Below are 12,133 nucleotides of genomic sequence, written 5' to 3'. Positions count from 1 at the left end.
AGGGAGAGAAGGGAGGGAGCAGGGAATAAATCTCTTGAATGACTATTCCAAAAGATCCGAAAACTCTAGAGATCAGAGCCATCTGATTAACTTTATTCGTCAAGGCTCACACTCGAACACAAGTGCCCTCAGCTCAAGCACCCTCTGCTCATGCTCCAAGCTCCATTTGCACGAGTGGAAGGCACGCACACCTGATGCTCACACCAATGGAGCTGTGCATGTGCGTTTGCACCTGCCATTCACACCACCACCACCCCTCCCCGGGCCTGACCGCCAAGGTGGAAAGATTGGGGACCGCTGCAATAGACTATTTGCTGATCCATGGATTGAATCCTGTAATGGACTGAAAAGTATATACTGCACTATAATGCAAAACATTGAGCAAGTGTTCTGCATTATTTGTTTTGAAAATACTAATGTTGGTGGAATTATAAAGTATTCTACATTTCTTTCTTCTCTAATAGGTACTATTGGCTGATTCCTTTAACTGGCTTATTTCCTGACTTGCATGTATAAATGAAAGCATATTACTTACACATTTGCATAAGAATTATGATAACCATTTTATCTGTAATATAGCTCCATGATAATTACCAATTAATGTTATTTGATATCAAAGTACTCTCCAGATTTTCCATAATATATAAAGTAAGTAAGTAAATTAAATAAATAAACAAATAAATTTATGTGGGCTTATAATAAACAATGCCAAGCATCTATCCATATGCATGCACATTTACCATATCACAGCATAATTTTCTATTTGCAATTCAATAACGAAAGTTTATCTACAGATTACTATATAATGTCTAATTTTTAATACATATATTAATTACCTTGAAGAGTATAGCAGATAAAATGCAGGTTTTGGTTCTTAGTTTAATGTTATATTGTAATGAATGCCTAAATGCAAAAAATAAGCAATATAGTTAAACAGTGTTGTTTGTGACTGATTTATAAAGTAAGTATTTGAGCTTTCAAATAAAGATTTTTTTTTACAGATTTCATCAAGTATTCAAACCCCCTTCACTCTTGTCAATTTTGTTATGCTGCAGCCTGATTCTACAGTTGTTGAAATACATTTTTTTCTCATTAATCTACACTCAGTACATCATAATGACAAAGAGAAAACATAATTTTAGAAATGTTTGTAAATTTATTTTTAAAAACTGAATATCACATTGGCATAAGCATTTAGAACCTTTGCAACATTATTTGACATTTAACTCTGATGCCTCCCCCATTGCTTTTGATCATTGCTGACATGTTTCTACACTTTGATTGGACTCCATTAAATTGATTGGTCAGGATTTGGAAAAGCACACACCTCTGTGAGACCTCTCTATAGAAGGTCTCACAGCTGACAATGCCTACTGTAGCAGTGCAAAAGCCACAAGGTCAAAGGAACTGCCTGCAGAGCTCAGAGACAGGATTATTGTAAGGCACAGATCTGGTGAAGGCTACAGTTAAATGTATGCTGCACTGAAGGTTCCTAAGGGCACAATGCCCTCCATAATTCTAAAATGGAAGAGGTTTGGAACAACCAGGACTCTTCCAAGAACTGGTCACCCACTCAGAGCAATTGGGGGAGAATGGCCTTAGTAAGAGAGGTGACCAAGAATCCAAAGGTCACTCTGATTGAGCTCCAGAGATTCTATTTGGAGATGGGACAGAGTTCCAGAAGGACAACTATTACTACAGCCCTCCACTGATCTGGGCTTTATGCTAGACTGATTAGACAGAAACCTCTCATCAGTGCAAAACTTATGAAAGCCCATTTGGAGTTTGCAAAACAAAAGCACCTGAAGGACTCTCATATTGGGATGAACAAGATTTATCTCTGATCAGATAAAACCAAGATTGAACTGTTTGGCCTGAATTCTATGTCTGGAGGAAATTAGGCACTGCTCATCACTTGCCCAATATCATCCCAACAGTGAAGCATCATGCTGTGGGGGTGTTTTTCAGCAGCAGGGACTGGTCAGGTTTGAGGGAAAGCTGAATAGAGCAAAGTAAAGGATATTCTCAATGAAAACCTGTCCCACCGCACTCAGGATCTCAGACTGGGCTGAAGGTTCACTTTCCAACATGTCAACAATCCTAAGCATACAGCCAAGACAACTCAGGAATGGCTTAGGGACAACTCTGTGAATGTCCTAGAGCGGCCCAGCCAGAGCCCTGACTTGACCTCTATTGAACATCTCTGGAGGGACCTGTAAATGGCTGTCCACTAACAATCACAACATGACTGAGCTTGAGAGGATTTGCAAAGAACAATGGCTAAAAATCCCCCAATCCAGGTGTGCAAAGTTTGTCGCATCAAACTAAAAAAGACTTGAGGGAGTAATTGCTGCCAAAGGTGCTTCAACAAAGTACTGAGTGAAGGGTATGAATATTTATGCCAATGTGATATTTCAGTTTTATAGATATTTCTGAAATTCTGTTTTCACTTTGTCATTATGGGAACTGAGTGTAGATTAATGAGCAATGAACTTCAACAACTGTAGAATCAGGCTGCAGCATAACAAAATTTACTTATTTATTTATTTATTTATTTGATTTGCCAATTGTTTACAAGATAATAAGTATAAGTGTATACATAGTTGTGAATACATGAAATGGGTACATATAAGAAAAATAAAAGAATAAGAGAAACAATAGGACAGGGACGGTAGGCACGTTGGTGCGCTTATGCACGCCCCAATGCTAAATTGACAAAAATGAAGGGGGTCTGAATCAAAGGTAGTATTTCAGCAGGTTCTGACCAGTTCTGGAGAACTGGTAGCAGAAATTTCGAGTTCGCAGAACCAGCAAATACCACCTCTGACTGGAGATTTGACAGCATCCTTCCCCTGCCACACCCACCAAGCCATGCCTACAGAACCAGTAGTAAAGAGCACTGCCCTTATAGCAGCAATGACTAGTGGAGTCAATTCTGCAGGGACTCCTTTACCTTTTTTATAATTTTGAATGGTCGGCATTTAAGTGAGAACTATATGTTTATCACATTTGTTTTATTTCACGGTTCTGAGGACTTCAGCTGTATCTGCAGTCTGTTTCGATTTACCGTTTATATTTTCAATTTTATTATTTATTTTCCCAAACTTACTATATTTCTTTATAATGGAAATCCAAGATGTAAATTTAACATGTAAAAATTTTATGTTATTCTACCTACCAGGAATTTGTATAAAATCATGTGACAATGCTAAAAACAATAAGAATATAACATGATATAGGATTGTAAGATATATTTTTTTAGTTGGAACAGAGAAAGTCCTGTATTCATAATAAACGTAATATGTATGAATCATTGGTCTGAATTTCTGTGAAATTAAATCATTAAGTAAAAAAATTAAATTGTAGATTAGCAAATAGAAAAAATACTCACTGAGCTATTTTAGCTGCTAAGGTTGCTCCTTGTAGGCAACCCCAAATTCCAGCCCGAGAAATAAACTTCTCAGAATAAACTTGAGATGTTTCTGACAAATTACCAGTGGTTTTCTCTGATGAGTCATCTAATTCTTGCCACTGATGAAGTGCATCATCCATTTTGAGAACTGCATCAAGGCCCTGACACCAGCATTTGAAAGCAATTCTGAGATACATTAGAACTTACATTACTGATATTCAAATGGAAGGTAAAAAGATAATATTTTATTTTGCATATCTCTATGGTTAAATGCAATGGAAGTAGAAAGTAATAGAAAGCAAATAAAGTAGACATAGTCCTTGACTTATGACCAAAATTATGGCCTGGAATCTCAGTGATGAGTTAAGTTGTTGTTAAATGTGATGTCCACAACTGCTTTACTCAAGGACTGTGATCCCAGCTCTCCAGTATCATTTGTTAAGCAACCATGAGGGTCATTAAATGGAAGGAATGAAAGAGCTACCTACTGAAGAAAGGCAGGAAGGTCCTTTCTTTGAGTGAAAGGGAACTCCTGTGCACAGCTGAAGAAACAAGCCTTGGATCTTCCAAGATCCCTGCTTTATTTTTCCAGTACAGTGCAGGAGTTCCCCTCTGCAAATGAAGAGAAGGTGAACTCCTGTCCTCAGATGCAGAAACTAAGTGGGGATCCCAAAAATCCGTATTTCATTTCTGCAGCTCAATGAAGTATGTCAGTCCCCCACCCCACATGAATATAGGATCTAAGATAACTCGCCATCACCAGCTCGTCATGGGCAACTTACTGCTGCAGCTTGCCACCGCCAACTTGCCTCTGCCAACTCACCACCATGAAATTGCCGCACAACTCCACACAACCAATCAACATGGGGTCAACTCACTGCGGGCATCCAGAGAGGTGGGCAGGCAGGCAAGTAGATAGACAGAGCGCAGAGCAAATCGGGGCAAGCAGCAGGGTCTTTCCATTTTCACACCACATGTAGCACAGAGCTACTACTGATGCCACCACTGTGCCGAATGAGAAGCTACTACCATTGATGTCGCCACCATGCCAGGTACAGAACCACTGCTGCTGATACTACAACACCAGGCCTGGAGCTACTGCTGATGCTACCACCATGCTGGGCATGGAGCCATTGCTGTTGCTGCCACATTGGGTACACATCTGCTGTTGCTGCCGGCATGCCAGATGTGGAGCCTGGCATGACAGCTGCAGCCAAGTCCAATACTGCGGCAGTGGTGTGGGATATGAAAATGGGAAGCCCCCCAGCCTCACTCACCCACCTGCCTCTCCCTCTGGCCACTTGCAGCAAGTTGTCCTCACGGCAAGTTGTCCCCATGGTGATTTGTCTGCAGAAGATGGTAGAGGTGAATTATTCAGCGGGCAGTAATAATTTGCAATTTTCCCTGCCAGCTTCTCCACTAACTTTCTTGGGAAGCTGGCAGAGAAAACTGAAAATGGGGCACTTGGCAACCAGTTGTAATCAAGTAGTTATTTTTAAAAAGGTCATTGATTTCTTGCAATAACTACTGAAGGACCAGGCCATTGACAAACCACAATACTACTGCCTTTAACCCTGGGGAAGCCACTCCATGCATACATGGACTTCCCAAAATCAACAAAGAGGGAATTTCACTCAGTTCAATTGTTAACAGCATCAACTCCGTAACCTTCAACATTGCTAATCATCTAATCACTTTATTAGCTCCTCTGGTAAGCAACACACCCATCACATCAACAATTCACAGGATTTTGTCAGCAAGGTTTAGAAATTAAACTAGATCCAGATGAGACTATGGTTTCTTCACTCTTCACCTGCATTCCAACAATGAAAGCTGTCATAGTAATGAAGAAACAATTGCTATAAGGCAGCACATTAGGCGAAAGAACTAATCTCATCCCGTGTGCCATGCTGGACTTCTGCCTGATCACTACCTATTGTAAATACAATGAAGATTTCTACAGATAAAAAACACGATTACACCATGGGTTCATCTGTGTTGCCCATTGTGACCAATTTCTACATGGAAGAAGTAGATACCAAACCCCTAAACTCCTTTACAGGAATTCTACCCACTGACTGGTAAAGGTATGTGGAAGATACTTGGATCAAGATTAAACCACAAGAAAGGGAAGCCTTCAACATCAACTCTGGGTCCAAGTACCAGAAGAAGTTAAAGGAAATAGTCTGGCTTTCCTGGATTGCACAGTATACTTTAAGGGAGGCAGAAACCTCAACATTGAAGTATACAGAAAACACCCACACAGAGATCAGTATTTTGACCAATGTTCGGAGTCCTAACAACCAGATGACTGCAAAGAATATAAATCATTCCATTCCCCACTATTCAGTTAGAACTGAAGAAGCTTCTTGGATGAGAAGCATTTTTTTTTTAAACTAAGAAAGTCTCTTTCATGAATTACTGCCTTGTGGCAAAAGGGCTTGTGTAGCTCAATTAAGCTGTGAGCTATGCTATGCAGGGCCACCCAAGACAGACAGGTCATAGCAGAGAGTTCTGACAAAATGTGATCCATTGGAGAAGGAAATGGCAACCCACTCCAGTATCTTTGCCATGAAAACCCCATGGACAGTACCACAAGGCAAAAAGATATGATGCTGGAAGATGAGCCCCTCAGGTCAAAAGGTGTCCAATATGCTACTGGGGAAGAGGAGAGGGCTAGTACTAGTAGCGCCAGAAAGAGTGAAACGACTGGGCCAAAGCCTAAAGGATGCTCAGCTGTGGATGCATCTGGTGGTGAAAGGAAAGTCCGATGCTGTAAAGGTCTGTTCTCCATAGGAACCTGGAATGTAAGATCCATGAAAGATCCATCCAAGCTGGACATGGTCATGAAGATCCCTCCAAGCCTGACATGGTCAAACAAGAGATGACAAGACTGAACATTGACATCTTAGGAAGCAGTTAGCTAAAATGGACAGGAATGGGTGAATTTAATTCAGATGACCATCAGGTATACTACTGCGGGCAAGAATTCCTCAGAAGAAATGGAGTAGTCTTCATAGTCAATAAAAGAGTAGGAAAAGCAATACCCAAAATGACAGAATTATCTCAGTTCAAATCCAAGGAAAACCATTCAACATCACAGTAGTCTAAATCTATGCCCCAACCATTGGTGCTAAAGAGGATGAAACTGATCGGTTCAATGAAGCCCTACCACATCTTATAGAATTAGCACCAAAAAATGATGTCCTTATCATCATGGGGGATTGGGATGCTAAAGTAGGAAGCCAAAAGAAAACCGGAATAACAAGCAAGTTGGCCTTGGAGTACAAAATGAAGCAGAGCACAGGCTGATAGAACAACACAACAGAAGGCTCTACACATGGACATCACCAGACAATCAACACAGAAATCAGATTGACCATGTGTTCTGCAACCAAAGATGGAGAAACTCTATACAGTCAGTAAAAACAAGACCAGGAGCTGACTGTGGCTCACATCATGAGCTTCTCGTTGCAAAATTTAGGCCTAAATTGAAGAAAGTAGGGAAAACTACTAGGCCACTCAGGTATGAACTAAATCATATCCCTGATGAATATATAGTAGAGGTAACAAATAGATTTAAGGAATTAGATCTGATAGACAGCGTGCCTGAAGAACTATGGACGGAGGCTCGCAACATTGTACAAGAGGTAGCAACTAAAACCATCCCAAAGAAAAAGAAATGCAAGAAAGCAAAATTGCTGTCTGAGGAAGCTTTGCAAATAGCTGAGGAAAGAAGGGAGGCAAAAGGCAAGGGAGAAAGAGAAAGAAACACCCAATTGAATGCAGAATTCCAGAGAATAGCTAGAAGAGATAAGAATACCTTCTTAAATGAACAGTGCAAAGAAATAGAAGAAAACAATAGAAAAGGGAGGACAAGAGATCTCTTCAAGAAAATTGGAGATATGAAGGGAACGTTTCATGCAAAGATTGGCATGATAAAGGACCAAAATGGCAGGGACCTAACAGAGGCAGAAGCGATTAAGAAGAAGTGGCAAAATTACATAGAAGAACTATACAAGAACGAGCTTAATGTCCCTGATAACCACGATGGGATGGTCACTGACCTCGAGCCAGACATCCTAGAATGTGATGTGAAATGGGCCTTAGGAATTTTGAGCAACAACAAAGCTAGTGGAGGTGACAGTATTCCAGCTGAGCTATTCAAAATCTTAAAAGATGATGCAGTAAAAGTGATACTCAATTTGCCAGCAAATTTGGAAAACTCAACAGTGGCCACAGGATTGGAAAAGGTCAGTTTACATTCCAATTCCAAAGAAAGGCAATGCCAAAGAACATTCAAACTATGACACCAATGCACTCATATCACATGCTAGTAAAGTTCTGCTTAAAATCCTACAAGCTAGGCAGTATGTAGATCGAAAACTACCAGAAGTACAGGCAAGATTTCAAAGACGCAGAGGAACTAGAGATCAATTGCCAACATACGCTGGTTCATGGAGAAAGCTAGGGAGTTCCAGAAAAAACATATATTTCTGCTCCATTGACTATGCTAAAACCTTTGATTGTGTGGATCACAACAAATTGTGGCAAGTTCTCAAAGAGATGGGAGTACCAGAACATCTTATTTGTCTCTTGAGAAACCTATATGCGGGTCAAAAAGCAATATTGAAAACTGGGCATGGAACTACTGATTGGTTCAAAATTGGTAAAGGAGTCCGGCAAGGCTGTATACTATCACCCTGCCTATTTAATTTATATGCAAAGCACATCATGAGAAAGGCAGGGCTAGATGAATCAAAAGTTGGAATTAAGATTGCCGGGAGAAATATCAACAACCTCAGATATGCAGATGATACCACTCTAATGGCAGAAAGTGAAGAGGAACTAAAGAGCCTCTTGATGTGGGTGAAGAAGGAGAGTGCAAAAGTTGGCTTGAAACTCAACATTAACAAAACTAAGATCATGACATCTGGCCCTCTCAATTCCTGGCAAATAGATGGGGAAGAAATGAAAGTAGTGACATATTTTATTTGCCTGGGCTCCAAGATCACCACAGATGGAGACTGCAGGCAAGAAATTAAAAGACGCTGGCTCCTGGGGAGGAAACCTATGGCAAATCTAGACAGCATACTAAAAAGCAGAGACATCACCCTACCAAAAAAAGTGAATATAGTCAAGGCTATGATTTTCCCAGTTGCAATGAATGGCTGTGAAAGTTGGACAATAAGAAAGGCTGAGTGCCAAAGAATTGAGGCCTTTGAACTATGGTGCTGGAGAAGATTCCTGCAAGTCCCTTGGACTGCAAGGTGATCAAACCAGTCAGTCCTAGAGATCAACCCTGACTGCTCTTTAGAAGGCTAGATCCTGAAGATGAAATTCAAATACTTAGGCCACCTAATGAGAAGGAAGGATTCATTGGAGAAGAGCCTAATCTGGGAAAGATTGAGGGCAACAGAAGAAGGGGACGACAGAATGAAGTGGCTGGATGAAAGCAGTAGGTGTAGGCTTAAATGGACTCCAGAAGATGGTAGAGGACAGGAAGGCCTGGAGGAAAGTTGTCCATGGGGTTGCATTGGGTCGGACACAACTTCACAACTAATAACAACAAAAGCAACAACAACAACAAACAAAATCAAGTCGCCTTTTGAAAAGCATCTTTGGGACAACCATGACCTGGATGATTGAGAAGATCCATAGATATCTGCAAGAAAACAACCAAGATCAGAGAGCACCAAGGACCCCACAGTTCAATCCTGAACTACAAATATTCTCTTATATTGGTATAGTCCAACTAGTTAACTAGTTAGCGAAGAAGGCACAAACAAAAATCAGTTAAGGAGAGTAAAAAATTAGTAGTAATGGTGTTTTTTTTAGTTCAAAGGAATTAACAAAACAGAATGGAAGAAAAGGCAAAGAGGAATTCAGAAGAATGAAATATGTTGTTATAATTCTAGTGAAAATTTTGACTTTGTGTGCCCCATTGATTTCTCTACAATGATTATACATTTTATTAATTTTACAAGGTATAGATTGATATACAAAATGTAAGAAGCTAATACCTTTTGCTTCCTGTGAAAAAATGCAGATTTCCAAGTTCATGAAAAGCCTGGACCATGAGACCATGCTGATTATTTCTTTGAAGAACTTCTGTTTTTCATCAATTTGAGGGGGAAATGTTTGAATATTTAATAGTAAATATATTTAGAGAAAGAAACTTAATATGACTGCTTTAAAATAAATTGCTGTGTTTTTCTATATTAGTTAGTCTACCATTTTAGTATACTATCCAATTAGAAAGCTCATGGTAGTACAAATAACATTTTTGAAATACATTTTTAACACTCTACCCACAATTAAAAAGGTAATAAGCTAACATTTCCCACAATCACCCTATGGATCAAAGGTCTACTGAAATAAAGTGGTCTTCAAGGCTTTCCAGAATGAGAATGGAGTTAGGGCTCATCATACTTCATACAGTGTATTTGACTCTGGAAACTATTACAAATCTGTGTTAGCATTTTGTATTTTGTATTTTATTTTATTTTATTTTATTGCCATTTCTGTAATATCAAGTTGCAAAATATTTTAAAGCCAATTATTTTTGCATTCAAAGTGCCCCATTTCAAGCTTGAAGTAGTGTAAAATGGGGGGGACTCTTGTATGAAATTACCAGATTGAGTCCGAGGAAGGGGTCAAACACATCATCAGTCATAAGTCCCTTTGTGCCCATAAGAGATCTAAGTTCAGATTAATGTCGGCACCAGAGAAATCAGGAGATCCAGGCAGTTCAAATGCGTACAAAGATTTATTGTAAGCCTAAGCTCTCTACAAGAATACCAACTACTGATGCTCAAGGGAAATTAGAGGAAGTTAAGAAGAAAAATAAATTCAAGTTAGGCTGGACTTAGATTTGTTGTGGGCACGCAGGGACTCATGACTGATGATGTGTTTGACCCATCCCTCAGGCTCAGCCTACTATCTCCTACATCTCCTCTTGAAATAAAATGGTATTGTTTCAATAATTGTAGAAGTATTTTAAGCTTGAAACAATGTTGTATCCCTAAACAATTCCACAACGACATGAGTTGGGTGCTTTATACTGTAAGCAACTGTTTCTTTGAATTTTAAAACTGGTTGAATTGGCAATATTTTGCATACCACTAGACCTACATATACTTTTGTAGTGGTTTTGCAGTGACCTATTCTCTTCATCTATTAACTATTATTAGATGAATCTTAGCAGTAATTTCCAGGGGTGGGATTCAACCAGTGTTACTACTGGTTTGGTGACTATGTTTTGCGTGCACATGCTGTAAAAAAATTTAAGCTGTGATGCACGGACAGCTGAAAAGCGCTGCCCGTGGGTGTGCAGTGTTTGAAAAACCACTTTTTTCCTGCTTTTTCAACCTCAGCTTTGCTGCGTAAAGCAGCTGAGGTTGAAAAAGCAGGAAATAAAGGACAGGTAAAAGACGGGGCAAGTGGGTGAGCCAAACAGCAGCAAACACAGAATCGGTTCTGTGTCTGCTGCTCTTCAGAGCTACCGGTTCTATAGAGCCGGGCAGAACCGGTAGCATCCTACCCCTGGTAATTTCTCTCTCATCAGAGAAAAATAAATAAAAGCAAGGTTATTTCTTTGAGTCCACTAGAACTCCAACAGCAGTCTGCTGAAATACTACTATTTTCCTCTCTCTGAACTATTTAAAATAATACATTTTTGCAAGCATAATATGTGTTCAAATTTCCTATCAGATCATACAGTAATTCAATGTACGAAATAGAATGGATTATAAAGTTACCAATTGTTTGTTCATATGAAGAGATCACTACTGAGACTTTTGACTGGGGAATGGAGTTGCTCTCAACCATACTGAGGCAAGTAAAACTTTCTTCTGAAAGATCAGGTGGTTCTGGTTCATACGTCAACTCAGCTCCCATAGTAAATCCCACTTTTCCACGTGAAGTCTTCTGGTTTGCATATATCTCTAATCTTCCAGAAGAGTCTTGTTTTATAAATAGATTTAATGAAAACATTTTAGCAATTCTTACAGATTAGAGATTCTGAATATAATATTAGATATTATACTATTATTCCAGAGAGATTTGTACTGAAAGTAGATATATTTTACAATTTATTTTAATTAAATGTATGGCATTAGAGAGCACCTATACTATCATATGCTCCCTTTCCTAGGTCTTCTCTTTCCTCACACAAATTTCTTTTCTTTTTCTCGTCTTTGGAAGAGATAATATAAAATTGTTATAATTATGAAAAGGGAGTAGTTTGGTACCTCCAAATCACATTTCTTCTGATTTACATTAACCAATGGAATAAAATAAAAAGTAATTTTTCAAAATAAGCTGGAAGAAAATTTGCTGAAGCCCCATTATGTTCCTTCAGAAATAACTAAAGTCCCAAGATTATGTAACATTTACAACAACCTTTACAGATTTGGTGTTTGAAAGTATGGAGAGCAACAACTGCATTAACAGCCTTCAGTCCAGCTCTACTATCTCCAGGGAGTTGCATTGTTCTAGGCTTGGGTAAAAAGAAGCTACCCTTCTTGACATTTTTTCCTATCAGGCCCACAAGCCTTCGAAAAGATGGAGGGTATTTTGGTCTACGCTGGATCATTGTTAGGACAGCTACAATGAACTGAACATTATAGGACAGAATGGGAATAGAATGATTGGTGGTGGCTATGTTATTTTTTCTACTATTGTTTAGTTTATGTGCCTAGAAGAATCTTACAATAATAT

General features: G+C 39.2%; 1 protein-coding gene across 2 annotated transcripts in view; it reads right to left on the bottom strand.

Moving 5' to 3' along the window:
- Window positions 1-12,133, bottom strand: part of CFAP54 (cilia and flagella associated protein 54) — a 144,366-nt gene that overhangs the window by 46,505 nt on the left and 85,728 nt on the right. For both annotated transcript variants that reach the window (XM_087968133.1, XM_087968134.1), the window contains exons 43-46: window positions 11,173-11,376; window positions 9,436-9,523; window positions 3,392-3,598; window positions 837-903 (exon numbers count right to left, since the gene is read on the bottom strand). In XM_087968133.1, coding sequence (XP_087824259.1) covers window positions 837-903; window positions 3,392-3,598; window positions 9,436-9,523; window positions 11,173-11,376 — 566 coding nt within the window. The remainder of the gene's footprint in view (window positions 1-836; window positions 904-3,391; window positions 3,599-9,435; window positions 9,524-11,172; window positions 11,377-12,133) is intronic.

This window comes from Notechis scutatus, chromosome 6 (assembly GCF_049901735.1).
Source record: "Notechis scutatus isolate UNSWTSFEM ecotype Mainland chromosome 6, rNotScu1.2, whole genome shotgun sequence".
Lineage (NCBI taxonomy): Eukaryota > Metazoa > Chordata > Lepidosauria > Squamata > Elapidae > Notechis > Notechis scutatus.
This window is presented reverse-complemented; position numbering and strand designations above follow the sequence as displayed.